Source organism: Cygnus atratus, chromosome 14, assembly GCF_013377495.2.
Source record: "Cygnus atratus isolate AKBS03 ecotype Queensland, Australia chromosome 14, CAtr_DNAZoo_HiC_assembly, whole genome shotgun sequence".
Classification (NCBI taxonomy): Eukaryota; Metazoa; Chordata; class Aves; order Anseriformes; family Anatidae; genus Cygnus; species Cygnus atratus.
Window position 1 is genome coordinate 11,970,817 of NC_066375.1, and position 15,010 is coordinate 11,985,826.

The window sequence follows — 15,010 nt, forward strand, 5'->3', positions numbered from 1 at the left end:
GACCCCTTTCGAGGTAGTTCTCCAAGTCAAAGCTGAAACTAGAAGCTAAGGAAGGGGCAAGGAGCCCCGGGTTTGGCCTGGTTCATGGCAAGGAGGTGAAGCTGGCCACCTGAGCCCAGCAAGTGTGCCCTCCGTCACCCCCTAAGGGCTCTGCTGCTCTGTCCCGAGGCACAAGCTGCCCTAGGCATGAACACGGGTGTCAGTTCGACCCTCAGAACATGACCAAAAGATTGCAGCCTGTAGGAACATAGAACATCGGTTACCTTGTAGCACATAATACAGCCGAGCATCCTGCTGCAGAGCAACCTGGGACATTAAACTCCAGAGAAAGGCAAAAAAACAGACTGAGACAACCAAAAGCAGAATCCACAAGTCACCACCACCACCTGCTTACCTTGTTCACAGGAAAACTTCCAGCATTGCTATGGGCTGAAGTTATCTTACCGATAAATCTCAGCGGCGCTTTCATTGATGCCAAAGAGAAAGCATGGTGTTTGTCGTCTTTCCGAGATGCACAAAAGACAATGAAAGCCAGCAGGGTTTGGAGATTTTATTATTATTATTATCATCATTATTATTTCCCTCGACAGGACAGCATTCAGGCTGTGGGAGCTGTGTCTTTGCAAGTCCCAGCAAATACCTGGCTGTTCTCTGGCATGCAGTTGTGCTTAAAGTGGATCATCTCACCCAGAAGGAACTTCTAGCTTCCTCCAGGATTACTGAGCACCTAGGGCTGTGAGCTGGCCTGGTTCTCTTCGAGACTGCTTGTGCCAACACAAGGAAGCTGACTGGAGGAAGCAGCCCAGGAGAGGACAAACCCAGCTCTCCCACTGGCAGCAGTGCTGGCATTTCGCTCAAGTCCAACGGAGTCAGGAAAAAGAGCACACACCTGTGGCTGTGTCCTCATGTCTGGGCACTTCTTGGTGACAAAGAGAGGGGGAAGAAGGAAAAGGGTAAATGCTACGGTCCTGGTCCCATCTCAGCATCTCCCCGTGCCCCAGCAGCGCGCTCTGTCGTGGATGCATGCGGAGGGGATGTGGGCGCACAGGACCTGCAGCAGAAGCCCAGCAGAGGCCAGTGAGCCGGAACAACCCCGTGGTGCTACATGCCCCTGCTCCACAGCGATTTTCCATTTCCAGAGTCTTTTGTCCCGCGCTGAATGACTCAAATCCAGAATTGTCATAATTTTAAAGCCTAATAGAAGTAACTTCTAAAGTGACTTGCTCTTGTCCTTGGTTAAATGTGTTTAAAATCGAATTAGTACAAGAATGTGAGATTTTTCTTCATTCAGTAAAGCATGGGTTGGAGATATTTTGTTTGTTTGTTTTCAAACAATGGATTTTTCTACAAGAGAAGAAAAAAAAGTGTTAATGGAAATTGCAGTGCACAATGAACCAAACCTGGAAAAAAAAAAAAAAAGGTATTGTGAAGTCTTACAGATTCCAAAAGCTTATCTCGCTATTTTGCTGGTGTGGTTTTCATTTCTGATATTTACCACCCCCCTCTTCTCCCAAACTCCTTTTGTTTGTCTGTCTGTTTTGCAAGCTTTCTCTGGTTTTGATACAAACCAGAAGGAAGCTCGCAGCACTGCCCCACAAACAGCCGTGGGCACGGGGGCGCACGGTGGGGACACTGGCCAGCCGCTGCCACCATGTGAGATGCAGGAGACAAACCTGAGCCCAAAAATGTCACTCACACAAGACCACTGAGAACTTCCTCACTCAGGATCAGACTCATCCGCTCCAACCCAGCTCCTGGAGCAGGACTTTCTTCCTGGAACAGAAGGTGACAGGGTCACGCTGCCCTTGGAGCTCGCGGCCGTGCCGATCTCAGCAGGAGGCTGGGACGGGCGTCGGAGGAAGGCAAACGAAGAAGCAGGGGAAGACCCAGAGCTCAGCCCGGGCTGGGAGGCTGCATTGCCGAGGTCTCCACAGGACACTGAGGACGCCAGCAGGGCAGTCACTGAATGGTTAAATGGGGACAGAGCGGGAGGCTTTGGGACAGAAATCCAGGCAGTGCTGGCAGTTACAGGAAGACCCCGAGCTGTTCGTTCCCATGCTCCCAGCCTGCCAGAAACCACAGGGGCAATGAGGTGTCCATGGGTGGTGGAACCAGTGCCTGGCCTCAGCATCAGCACGGCACATCGGAGGCCTGGGCCCTGTGCCACAGGGACGGGCTTCTGTGAATCTCTCCTCTCCTGCCATGAGAGCCAACGAACCTCCTTTGTATATACGTCCTGACCCAGAAGGCAACAACACATTTCCTGCAAGTGGGTGAGAGAGGAGGAACAAGGAAATAAAGACGATATTCACACGTGTGATTACAGCTGTTGGCATGGCTTTATTTTAAAGCCTAGCAACCCCTGGCAGTCATGTTTGGGATCCTCCCGTGCTGTGCTTTCGTTTCCCTAAAGTTTTTTTTTTTTCAGAGCTACAGTCTCCTGCCTCACCACATGCTTACCTGCTCGTCCGTCCCGTTTTATCCCCCTTTCATCCACTTTGGCTGTACGAATCGCAGTCTTCCAGGATCAGCTTTTAGATCTTCTACTGTGCCTTCATAGCACTGCCCTGGTAAGATCTGGCCTCAGCTGGGGTTTCTGTGCTGCTCTCTTGCACAGGACAATCCTAGCAAAGCTGCGAGCACGCAGCTGCAGAGGAGAAGGGCGGCTGTGTAGGCATGAAAAACAGCTTCAGGCAAGGACCGCTGCTTTGTTGAGGTCTCACTTCCAGGTCTGACGATGCTCCTGTAGGTCCACCAAGGGATCCTGTCCCTGCAGACACCGCGCCCTCCTTGCTGCAGAGAGGGGGAATGGCAGGGGCAGCTTTCCAGGGGTCCCTGTGGCTGCCGAACTGACCAGTCAACACCAAGCTTCTGGGGGCTCCATCCCCAAGGCCAGCTCCGCCTGACTTGCAGGCTGGATGAAATCTCCAAAAACATCGACAGCAAAAGTGACCAGAAGGCATACGCATGCACAGCCACTGTATTCTGCTGTAATTTCACTCAGTCTCAGCTTGGTCCAGTCGGGTGCCCACAGGACATGTGGCGGGAGGCCAGAGAAGGCTCCCAGATGCCCGCTTCCCTTTTCTAGGCGCCAGCGCAGGGCTGAGTGGTGGCTAAGGGCAGGAGAGCAGGGGGCTGCTAGATGGAGGGCAGGTGGGTGGGGGTCCCAGCAGGAGGCCCCGGGGACCTATGCTGTGACCCTGGTGGTTTAACACCTGTGAGCTGGAAGAGACCTGGAAGAACCATTCAGGGCCTCTTGACAAGCACAACCAAGCACAAAACTGCTGCTTTTTGAAGAACAAGGGAGCAGCTGGGGTGCTTCAGCCTGGAGGGGCGTGAGGGAGGGCTGAGGTCTGAAGCCATTGGTGACCTGGGGAGGGGCAGAGGACCAGGTGCTCCTGTCACCCCCAGCACAAGAAGAGGGGCAGCCCAAACAACGCCAGCCTGAGACAGCTTCAGAAGAAGCAAAAAGGGCTTCTCCACCCCACCTGTGGCTGGGGACTCATTGCTACGGGATGCTGCAGGTGCTGACAGTTTACAGGCGATCAAAAGAAGACTGATAAATCACAGATTTATCCACTGATGGTTATTAAATGGATAAAAAGTCCTTAGGGAGGAGGTATTAGTGCCCCAAAGGAAGTAAGAAACTTAATGGACGTGGGACAGGCAGAGCAGCCCCATGATCCCGAGAAGAAGGGATGGGCCACCACTGTTTAAAACCCACTGTTGCTGAGGGAGCTCAGCCTGGGGCCAGGGCTAGGCAAAGCACCTCCCAAGCTGGGCATGTCTCTGGAAAGCCCATCTCCATGTGGCCCTGCATAATATGGGGACAGAGGAGGCAACCGCCAAATTCTTTGGCTGGGACACCTGTGTACCCAACGCCTGATCACCCCCCCGTTTCCTCATTGGCTGAGTGCTACAGGTTCACAAGCTACTCGACGCTCCTCTATACCATATATGTACAATTTTTCTTTTTTTTTTTTTAACCTTTTAATTTCTACCGTTTCCCTTTTTTTCCCTTTCTTATGTTTTGAGAACCTGTGATCTTTGTTTTACTGTTCCCACACTGCTCATCCTGTTTTTCTCAAGCTTCCACCTTATTCTGGAACAGTGAGGCCTTCTACTGTCCACTTATCTGCTTAGCATTTCTCCTTATTATGGCTACACAACTACCTTGGAATATAGAAAAGTAATTCTCTACTGCAAAAACACAACTTAGTTTCTCACACCAAGAACCTGACAGAGATCAGGGGAGGCTCCAGGCACGTTCACAGCATTCCCCTACCTTCGCCTCCTATCACTGTGGGACTTCCTCAGCCTTTTCCAGGTTATTACAAATTCTTGAGCGTTTAACCAAGACCCTTTGCTGGCTAAGCCAAGCCCTGGCTGCAGCCATCCGCTCAGCCCATGGTGCTGGGACCTCAGGGAAGGCTGAGCCCTTCCACTGCTCCAACCACTGCACCACAGCTCTCCCTAGATTAGTTTGTGCTGCACCAGATCAGCTCTTTTGGATTCTCTCAAAAAAGCATCCAAAAGTTGTCTTTCCCTGCCTTTGCAAGCACCTTGCTGGCTCAGCAGAGAGCTCGGTTCTTGCTGCATTTGGACAGGGATTTAACCACGAACGGTTTGGGCAGCTCGACATCTTCAGTGACATGATGTGGAGCTTCAGCTGTGATTTGTTTGCCTCCGGAGCATCCCGTGATGCTGTCTGTGCTTGCTTTGCCAGGGAGGTGCACACAGCCCAAGACGTGGGGCACGGGAAGCTGAGGATGCCCCTCACCCACCTGTACCACGCGTGGGGCTTTCCATGAGCTCCGGCACCGTGGTTAGCCGAAGGCCACGGCACGTGCTGCCCGGGGGCACACCGCCTGCACATCGGTGTTTTGGAAACCTCCAGGGTGAGACGCTACCATCCTCGCTGGGGCCCACAGCGTGGGTGCTTTACACGGAGCTGATTTCCTTGCCCAACTAAATCTCAACCAGACGTAACACCACCAGCCCGCTTGGAAGTGCCACAACAGTGGTTTGGGGAGGTCCTTTTGGTGTTTTCTTTTAAGCACCTCAAACCTTCTGGCACAATGCACACCACCCTGGGCCCTTGCCTTGAGTGCGTAACAGCACGCAGTGAGGGGGAGCCACAACCACTGCCCTCAGGAAAGGCAATCCTAAGCAGAGAGCAGCCTGCCTGCAGCTTGCCACCAGCCAAGGCACCAGCTGGAAACACAAACTGTCGGTTACAGCAAGAGGCCATGGAGGACAAAGCATCTGCAGCCAGCCGTGATGTCTCTTTGCTCTGGTCCTCGCCTCCTGTGCAGATGAGATGGTTCTTCCACGCTGGTTCGTTACTCCAATTAGCAACAGCTACGGACTGAGGCTGTGGGGCAGAGGTTGGCTGGAAGCAGACGTAAAAGGGACAGAAATAGGGTGCCTGCGTGCTGGGGGGGATGGAAGGAGAGCGGCCAGGCTCCACCATGGGCAGGACAGCCACCCGGCTGCTCAGGGCAGGAGGGAGGTGGGGAGCGGGGAGCGGGGCAGCTGGCTCCAGCAGGAGCCTCCTGAGATGGCCAGGGAAGCAGGCAGAGCTGGCCCAGCACAGGAGGAAGCCATTTGCTTGATATTTTAGCCAGCCTTCATGTAGGAGAAGCAAACAGCACTTTGTCTATACCCACAAGCCCTCCCCAGGCTGGAAAGCAGGTCAAACATCCTGCAAAGCAGGTTTGCTGGGGTTTCTACAAACACCAAACCACCAACCTGGAGACAAGCACAAGTAGCTCACCACTGGCCTCTCTATGCAGCTGTTCCTTCCTCCCACCCTTTTAGTTTTGCAAGTGCTTGAACTGAATGTGGCTGTGGGCATGCCTGAATCGAGGTCCTTGTGCATGCAGCCCCCAGAGACCCTTGGCAAGGGGCCCGTGGCTCCACAAAGTGGCTTCCAGGAGGATTTGCTCCCTCAGCTCCCCAGGGACAGAGGGGTGGCTGGGCAGGCTGTAGCTCCCCAAGCTCTCCTTCTCACCCTGCCCCACATTGGGTGTGATGCTCGCCTTGTCCCACTCTTCAGGAACCTCCCCAATCACTATTGTCCAAAGAGACATGGCATGGGCCAGCTCCCTCAGCACCCTCCAGTGCATCCCACTGGGTCCTGTGGACTTGTCTGTGTTCGGCTGGCTGAGGTGTGCCCTGAGTCAATCTTCTTCTAGCATGGGTGATGCCTCCCTGCTGCAGACTCTGCTGCTAGGACCAGGGGCTGGCAGGCATGAAGGCAAACCTCAGCAATCAAAAAGTCAAAGGTGGCCTTGAGCACCTCGTCTGCTCTGGCTCTGTGGTCACCAGGTGTCCCGCCCCCGTGAGCAGCAGGGCCACCTGTCCCTCAGCCTCCCTTCTGCTGCCCATGTACTTCTAGGAGCCTCCTCCTGACCCTTTGCCTCCCTTGTTGGTTCCCACCGCAGCTGAGCCTTGGCTGTGGCGATGCGAGGTGCCCCGGCACTCCTGCCGTGTGCTCGCTGCCCCTGGAGCTGCACGCGGGGCTGTGGTCGGGGACGCTGAGAGCCACCCTCCCTGCTAGAAGGAATTCACTTCTGCCAAAGTTCAGCTCACCCCTGGCATACTGCACTTAACAAAATTAAGTTTGTTTTGGTTTCCTTCCTCATTCCAGCCTGGCTCAGCCACTCCGTGAGCTGCTGGAGGTGCTGGGGCTTTCCAGAGGTGTAAACTCCCAGATGTCACAACCTGCGGCATCCCCCTGTGCTGCCCAGGGCCAGATTCCTGCAGGCCAGGGAACCTCCTGGAAGTTCAGCGTGGGAGGGCTCCCGCGCCTTCACCCACTGCCTGCGCCTGCCATAGCTCCTTTCATTTTCACTTCGCTCCTCACCGGGTTTTCGGGAACTATGCAGCTCTGCCCTCGGCACTGGGAGCAAGCCCAGGCGCTGCCCTCGGAAGGGAGACAGAAGCAGTGTTTGTCTGGGCTGGGCTCTGCGCACAGCGCCCACAGCGCACAAAGCCCAGGCAGCTCCCGGCGTCGCGGCCGTGGTCGCTCCGGTGAGTGCACAGCGGGAGCCCCTGGGCGCAGAGCTGGGGCTTGGCATTGGTGGGGGAGCGGGGTGGCCGGCAAGGCTCTGGCTTGCCAGCCCATTTGGGCACTCGGGGCAGGGAGGAACCTCCCCAGACGCACACAAAGGAACTGGTAGCTTTGTTGCAAGCTCTGGGGTGCTGGCTGAGCTCTGCATGTGCGCGTTTGCTCTCCACCACTGTGCTGATGTGGGTCCTGGGGGCCACAGCTGCTGCTGCTGCTGCTGACCCCCCCCTCTGCCGCAGATGTCTCAGGAACCGCAGCGCCGGAGCAGCCCCGCTGCCTTGCTCATCCCCAAGCCCAGGGAAGGGCGAGCGCAGCGCGCGGTGTACGTCCTCCTGGCCACCTGCACCGCGGCGCTGTGCCTGGCTGGGGAGCCCCTGTCACCCGCTGCCCACCGCCTCACCGCCCACCTGGCAGCCCTGCAGATCGGGGCCCTGCTCAAGGGCTGCTGCTGCCTGGCAGAGGAGATCTTCCACCTCCAGTCCAGGTGAGCCACCTCGGGGCCGCTGTGGAGACAAGGCCACGGAGCACCGCGGGGAAATCCGCTCCTCGTTTCTGTCCCCACGAGTGCCCCCACAGCTGCTCACTGTCATCCTCGCTGCTCCCGACTTTCCCGTCTTCCTCTTCTCCTCCTGCCCTTCCCCACACCTCTGTGGACCTATCCGTGGTCACTCGCTGGTGTCCCTTTTCCCTGGGGCAGAAATCACAGCCCCAGCCTTCCTCCACCATCAGCTTCCGGAGAGCATGGGGATTTTGGAGATCTCCCCTTGGTGTCCAGCCCCACACTGCTCCCCTCCAGGCCCACGAGCGCTGCTGGAGACCCAAGGTCCTTCCTGACCAGGGGCTGCAGGGTGCTGTGCTGCTCCAGGAGGCCTGGCGGGGAGGTGGGAGCACCCCTGGACAAGCACCCCACAAGTGGGCGTCAGCCCACCTCGCGCCTCCCTCTCCCACCCAGATACCACGGCAGCTTCTGGAGGGCACTGAGCGCCTGCTTCCCACCACGCTGGCACCTGGCCCTGCTGTTCATCGGTGGCTCAGCCTACCTGGACCTGCAGCAGGGAGACAGGCTCAGCCCCTACCTTGCCCTGACCTGCCTGTGCCATCTCCTCGCCCTCGCCCTCGGGCTCCAGGTAAGGCACCGGCACCCTGCGCCTGCCCGTGCTCCCCGGGGATGCTCAGCACACGGTGCGGGGTGCCTGGCTCCGTACCTGCGGTACAGCCCCACCCGCACGCTGCCCTGCTGCAGGAGGGACAAATTCCACCTGGCTTGGCTCAGCCCTGCAGAGCTATGCCCCGGGCAGCAGCCTGCCAGGCGTCCGTCCGGAGGGCCCCGTGCTCCTGCGTTTAATGAGAGCAGCCGCTCCGTGGCACGGGCACCAGCCCTGCACAGCAAGGGCCCCGCAGGGATGAAAAATGGGGGTTACGTCTGTCAATCAATGTAGTCCTTGGTGGAAAGGGCAGCCCATGAGGTCTCCAAAGGGTTGACTCTCATCACCAGAACGCACTGAGTGCCGAGCTCCAGGTCCCTCTGCAGCATTGCAGAGGGCTCTGCCTTCCTCCAGCAGTGGTGGAGCGGATAGGGATCCCACAGGCTACCCAGGGGTGCTCTGAGGAGGCCTGAACACCCATTTCCACCTAAACAAACACACAGGGCTAGCGGGCAGCAACAATGGCCCTGGAAATCCCGGCACTGTCAAACACTGGGATGTCTCCTCCTACAGGCTGGAGGCAGTGGGCTGATGCACAGCTTGTGCTGGGGTACAGGGCCACAAAGGTGCCAGGCTCACCCAGCACCACCCGCCTCGCCAGGGGCTGCTGCGCCGGGTCCTCTGGAGACGGCCGCCGCTCTCCGTTCCCGCTGAGAGCCGGGTGCTGCCAGAGAGCCAGGCAGGCGCTGCTGCCACTTCCTGTCCTCTGCCTTCTTCTCACATCTTTCTCTCCTTGCCTCTGCAGAAGCCCTCGGCAGCGGAGATCTCTGAGATGACTGAGAGGTCCAAGCAGAACATCGCTCATGGGCTTGCCTGGTCTTACTATGTTGGGTACCTGAAAATGGTTCTGCCACGTACGTGGCTGTTTCCCTGCATTATCAGGCCTAGATAGGCAGATAAGCCTACAGCAGAGCAGCAGGGAGCAGACTCCATAGCAGCTTTCCTCACACAGGCACCCTTGTCCCATGCTCTCTCCCCCCAGGCATAAAGGAGTCTATGGAGGAAATCAGCAAAGCCAACCCCAACGTGCAGGCATGCAGGGAGACCTGGAAGCTCCACATCTTGATCCCTCTGAGCTGTAACATCTGGGATGACCTGGAGAAAGCTGACAGCAATATCCAGTACCTGACAGACCTCACAGAAACCACCCTGACCCGAGGCGGCATCAAAAAAAGGGTCTACAAGCACAGCTTCTACGCAATCAGGGATGGGGACAACCAGGTATGCCAGGGGCAGCCCCACTGCAGCACTCAGCATGCCCGAAGGTCTTTCTGGCCTCAGGTCCCAGACCGAAAGGAGCTGTAAGGGCAGGACAGTGACCCTGCTCTGTTAGAAATGCCCAGCTTCCAGCAGTCTCCCATTAGATGGAGAGGTCCTGCCCATGCCCCCCTCCCTCCTGGCTCCCTCCCTCCTGGCTGCACGCTCCCCACCTCAGCCCTGCAGGCATCTGGGGCTTGCTTAACCCCTCCTGGAGTTGATTGGAGTCCAGAAAACTGCAGAGAGCTGAACAGAAAGAAAAAAAAAAAAAAAAAAGCAGTGGATGTCAGGTCTGCAGCATCACTTGCCCTCTTCCCATGGGATGGAGGAATATTTCCTTCTGTTAAGAAAAGGTGCTTGAAAATGCCCATGTGATTTCCCCTGGGAACCTCTTTTCCAGGCTGGTGATCCCCCAGCCCCCTGCAGTGCGCTCATCTCCTTCCACATCCCCAGGCTGGCGCAGGCTGCATGTTGGTCCTGCCGACACATCTGGGGATAGAGGCACGGGCATAGCCGTGCTTCTCACGGGGGTCCTTCTCATCTGCCTTCTGATGGTGGCAGTGCCTTGAATCTCTCCTAAATTGTGTGGTTGACCACCCTCCTCCTAGCTGTACGTTCACCTTGCCAGGATCTATCCTCCTCCCATGTCCCTGCTCTCCATCAGAGTGCTCAGACGTCTCTAGCAGAGGAGCCACCAAGAGGGCACAATGGAACGCAAACAGGGGGCATCCCCATGGGGACCCAGCCTCCAGGGGGAAACTGCCCCCAGGCTGTGCCTCGCCAAAGCTGTCCGCAGCCCCCGGGCAGCTCTCCGAGCCCCAGCACTTGGGACATGGCACTGCCAGGTCCCTGCCCGGCCGCTCGCTCCCTCCCCGCGCGGCACGGCCGGGGGACGCCAGCGGCCGCACTCCTCGCCTCCCGCCCTGCAGGCCAGGCACTGTGCGGTGGAGTACGCCACGCCGCTGCAGACGCTCTATGCCATGTCTCAGGACGAGTGTGCTGCCTTCAGCCGGGATGACCGCCTGGAGCAGGCCAAGCTTTTCTACAGGACCTTGGAGGAGATCCTGAGAGGCTCCAAGGAGTGCACAGGAACCTACCGGCTCATTGCGTACGAGGGTGAGCGAGCGGGGGATGAGGGCAGGGGTGCCCAGCACGGTGGCCGTGCTCTCCAGCCTCCTGTGTGTTGTTGGATCAGGACATGCAAGGGGAAATCTGCAGGATCCGTGCAGTGTTTGGCAGCAGGCGTGGGTGATGTGACTTTTTGCTGCGGGCCCCAGAGCAGCAGGGAGGATACTGGTAGGATGCTGGTCCCTACTCAAGTCCCCCCAGGCCCCTGAGATGAGCAGTCTTCGGCTGTGGCAGCAAGATGCTCCTGCAAACGTTAGATATAACAGCAGCCTTCCAGGGGCAGGAGCAGGTGCTGTCACTGCTGATTTTGCTGGGAGAAGTGTCTGGGGTCATCAAGTCCCCCAGCAGCATGTGTGCTGCTCCCCGGCACTCCCCAGGGAGTGAGCCTTCCCCTTCACCCTTTCATTTCCCCTTTTCCCACCTCTGCCAGGACAGCGGGGCTTGACAACAGCTTGCTGTTTCTTGCCGAAACAAGAAAATTCTCATCAGTTTTTTTCAGAGAAATTCAGTGCTCTCCCTGACTGGGAGCAGCATTTCCGTCCAGCAAGGTAGTTCCTACCACAGTAGGCACTACTGGGAGCCCAGCACATGGTGCCTGTGTTTTATTCTCCTTCCTGCACTTTGTGTTTTATTTTGTTTGTTCCGGTGTGAGGAAAAGGGAAGTAGGAACCATATTCTGACTTTTCAGGAAATTCTGCATATTTTGGGGCATCTCTCAGAGACTGCTTCCTGCCCAGAACCCTGCCTCAGGCCAGACCATGAAGGATGGTTTCATCTTTCTTCTGTTCCAGAGCTGAGAGAAACCGAGCCCCACTTCTTGTCCAGAGAGATCCTCTGGCACCTGCGGCAGCAGCAGCAGGAGGAATTCACGGTGTACGAGGGGACCCCTCCACGCACCCTGGCCACGGCCCTGGGCTCAACAGATCTCAGCCTCCAGATCAGTGCCTCCGACCTGCCCCAGCCCCTGCGGAGCGACCACCCCTGAGGTCCCCGTCCTGCGAGCCCACTCCTGCAGCAGGAGCCTCCCGTGGCTGTGAGCCCCGGCCTCCCGCAGGAGGCGTGCACCCGGAGCTCCCATGTTTCACATTTACAGCTGACCCAAACCGCAGCCTTGTTCCCATTTCCCATTTCCTTTGTTTTGTTGTATATTTCTAATATATTATATATAGAATCAGAATCACAGAATCGTGTAGGTTGGAAGAGACCTCCAAGATCACCGAGTCCAACCTCTGACCTAACACTAACAAGTCCTCCACTAAACCATATCACCAAGCTCTACATCTAAACGTCTTTTAAAGACCTCCAGGGATGGTGACCGAACCACTTCCCTGAATATATATTATTATGTTATTTTTATTTTTTAATCTGCTTCAATTTTTATCATATAAAGCATTTTTCTCTGGGGTAAGTTGCATGACCACAACTCCTGGGAATGGCACGCAGCCTGCCCTTGGACACCCTGCAATGCTGAAATCCCAGCCCCACATGTGTAGGTGTGCGCTGGGCCCAAGCAATCCTGGCCTTTCAAGGGGCTGGATTTGGGTTTTCCTGCTGGCCCCAGGCAGGGGCTGAGCCTGTGCCCCGTTCCTGGCCCTCAGCTGCCCGGCTCCTTTTTGCAGCTCCCACCCCAAAGATGCTGGATGCACCTCACTCTGCCCACGGCTCCCAAAGGAAGAGTCATGCAGACAGCCTGGGACAGCTCGCAGCTCACGGGGCTGGGGATGGCCATGGCAGCACTCCAGCAGGAAGATGGGTGCCCTGCCAGGCCCCAAGCCCCATGCTTCAGTGGTCCCGACTGAGAAAAACTAAGTGGCTGGACATGGATGTCACTGCTTCCTCAAGCACCTGGTGGAACAGCTTTGGTGACAGTGGGGGCTCCCTGCGGGCAAGAAGGCAGTTCCAGTGGGCAACGTGGCACAGCAGCAGCCACGGCCGCAGACAGGCTGAGGAGCAGCCTTGCTGCACTGCTCCAGCACTGCAACGTGAAGGGCTCCAGCACAACGGCGCTGCTCCAGCCTTGTTTGCTCTGCGAAGGCAGCATTGGACTGGCCTCTGAGACGTGGCCGTGCCACCCCGTGTTCCCCTCTAAATGCAGGGAAAAAAGCCTGGGTGCAAACCGAGGCACAGAAAGCCCATAACCTAGCACCTAACCACGCTGTGAAGCCTCTGGGCCCACTCTCCTGACCTGGATGAGCACAATGTGGTGACACCTTCTGCACCCCAAGGGTCACCCCCTCTTTAAGGGATCAGCTGCAGCTTTCTCCTCTCTCATCTAAAGCCACTTAAGAAATAGCTCCCGCTCATTCTGCCTCCCCTCAGCTTTCCTTCCCAGGACAAAACTGCTCGTGGCTCGCAGCTGCCTCTCAGCAAAGCAGCCCAGGCAAACAAGAGAGCTCCATCTGCCATGCACCAGGAAGAACGAGATGGGAAATGCTTCTCCCCAGCACCAGCAAGCTTACAGAAGAGATTTGTCTGCACATTGGTCCCGCTGGGATTTGGAGTTGGAACCCATTGCAGGATTGGTAAACCTTAACCTGAAGCCTAATCTCTGGGTATTGCATCTGCACAGAAAAACAAAAGTGACAGATGAAAGGTGAGGGACCCCTCGCCGGCAGTGGGAGCACACACCCCTCGTGCAGAGAGCAGAGTCCTGGACCAAGGGCTCTGGTCCCAGCGCGTGGGCAGGAGGACATGCTCCTGGCTGCCCCACATCACCCATCTCTCCTTTTTGGAGCACAGAGCGGCTGTGACCACCTGCTGAGACTGGAAACACACAGCACCAGGGCTGAGCTCAGCAGCACAGGCACCGCCAGCCACAGCTGTGAGGGATGCAGAGCCAGCACGAGGGCACCCCCAAGGTTTGTGCCTTTTTTCCCCCAGGGATCCTCGTGCGGCAACAACACAGCCTCTTTCCTGACTCCCTTCGGGTACAGGCGCTTCCCACCTTCCCCGTCACCACCCCCAGTCTGGCTGAAGCTGGGCTCAGCCCCTGTGAGCAGGGCACAGGCAGACACAGGAGCCTCAGAGGAAAGCTGACGGTGCAGCCTTGTTCCAGCAGAAACCATGCTGGTGTCCGACAGCTCAGCTTCTGACGCTGCTCAAGAGCAAACCAGGGCCAAGCAAATGGCAAGGTGACAGCCTTCGCTGGCAGAGTATGGCAGGCAGGGCTGACAGAGGCAGGAATAGCAAGCCTCAGAAGGAAGTGGAAGCTTGCTGCCCACGCTGGCAAGCAGAAGATAGCCGTTAGGGATAGCCATTAGGGATAGTTTTCCCTCAACCTCCCTAACAGCACAAATTGGCCAAGTCTTTGCACTAACTGCAGCTTTCTCTGTTAGCCCTGACCCAGGGTTCCCCAGCTTGTAGGTGGGTGAAGGTGCCACAGGGCATCAGCAGCACAGCCTGGCCTGCTGCTGGCTGGCACTTGCAAAGTGGTGGCATCCCCAGCAGCTATTGTCACCTGTGTGTCTGCTGACCACAGTGTGGACACCACCGCCCAGTGCCACTGGCCTTGCTCAGTGGGGATCGTGCTGGCTCAGAAGTGCCCAGCGTGGCACAGGGGTGAGGGCTGAGCCCATGGCACCTTGCAGGGCAGCACGGACTCGGCATGCCACATCAGGAAGCCACGCTTGCCACTGCAGAGATGGGGCAGGCGTCCCTGGGGAGCTGGAGCCCGCCCCCCCAGCCCCAGCCTGGCAGACTTGCAGCAGCTGCTCCCTCAGGGCTGTGGGCCCCAGATCTCATCTGTGACCAGGGTGCCCCTGAGGCACCAACCACCCACCAGCCCCTCCAGGCCCAGGGTGCTCTTGCTGAGCACTTTTCTCCAACACCCAGCCTGCTCTCGAGCCTGAGCAGCTCTCCTCTGCCCTCAGGATGGAGGAGAGGCGTTAGGGAGCGGCAGACCCCCCACCCCGGCTGGGATGGAGTTAAGTTTTCCTGCAGTGGCCCATATAGTATTGTGTCACACCGATGTTTTGTCTACTGCTGAGCAGTGCTGACACAGCACCAAGACTCTCTCCAAACCCCCCGGGGCCAGCAGGCTGGGGTGGGCAAGAGGTGGGGAGAGGACATGGCCAGGGCAGCTGACCTAAACCAACCAAAGGGATACCCCATGCCATATGGGGTCACTGTCAGCAACAAAAGCCGGGAAAGGGGAAGGAGAAGGAGGGCTCTCGTTATGAAGACACCTGTCCTGAGCAGCCACTACGGGTATTGAGGCCATCCCAGGACATGGCCAGACATTGCTTGTTGATGGGAAGTAGAGAATATTTTTTTTCTTCTCTCTGTGCTTTCTTTCCTTTTTTTTTTTCCTGTTCCTTTTCCCTTTAATTAAATTATCCTAATCTCAACC

General features: G+C 57.1%; 1 protein-coding gene across 3 annotated transcripts; it reads left to right on the forward strand.

Moving 5' to 3' along the window:
* The first annotated feature begins 6,860 nt into the window (after positions 1-6,860).
* On the forward strand, positions 6,861-15,010 carry STING1 (stimulator of interferon response cGAMP interactor 1). Of its 3 annotated transcripts, none has more exons than XM_035559655.2 (7): positions 6,861-7,035; positions 7,312-7,556; positions 8,025-8,199; positions 9,023-9,131; positions 9,260-9,498; positions 10,464-10,650; positions 11,454-15,010. In XM_035559655.2, the coding sequence occupies exons 2-7, from the start codon at positions 7,312-7,314 to the stop codon at positions 11,645-11,647; spliced, it is 1,149 nt and encodes a 382-aa protein (XP_035415548.1). In that variant the 5' UTR covers positions 6,861-7,035; the 3' UTR covers positions 11,648-15,010. The 3 variants fall into 3 exon arrangements, with proteins under 3 accessions (XP_035415548.1, XP_050569552.1, XP_035415549.1); XM_050713595.1 differs by having other exon boundaries at positions 6,924-7,035; positions 7,275-7,556; positions 10,524-10,650; positions 11,454-14,920; XM_035559656.2 differs by having other exon boundaries at positions 6,925-7,035; positions 7,275-7,556.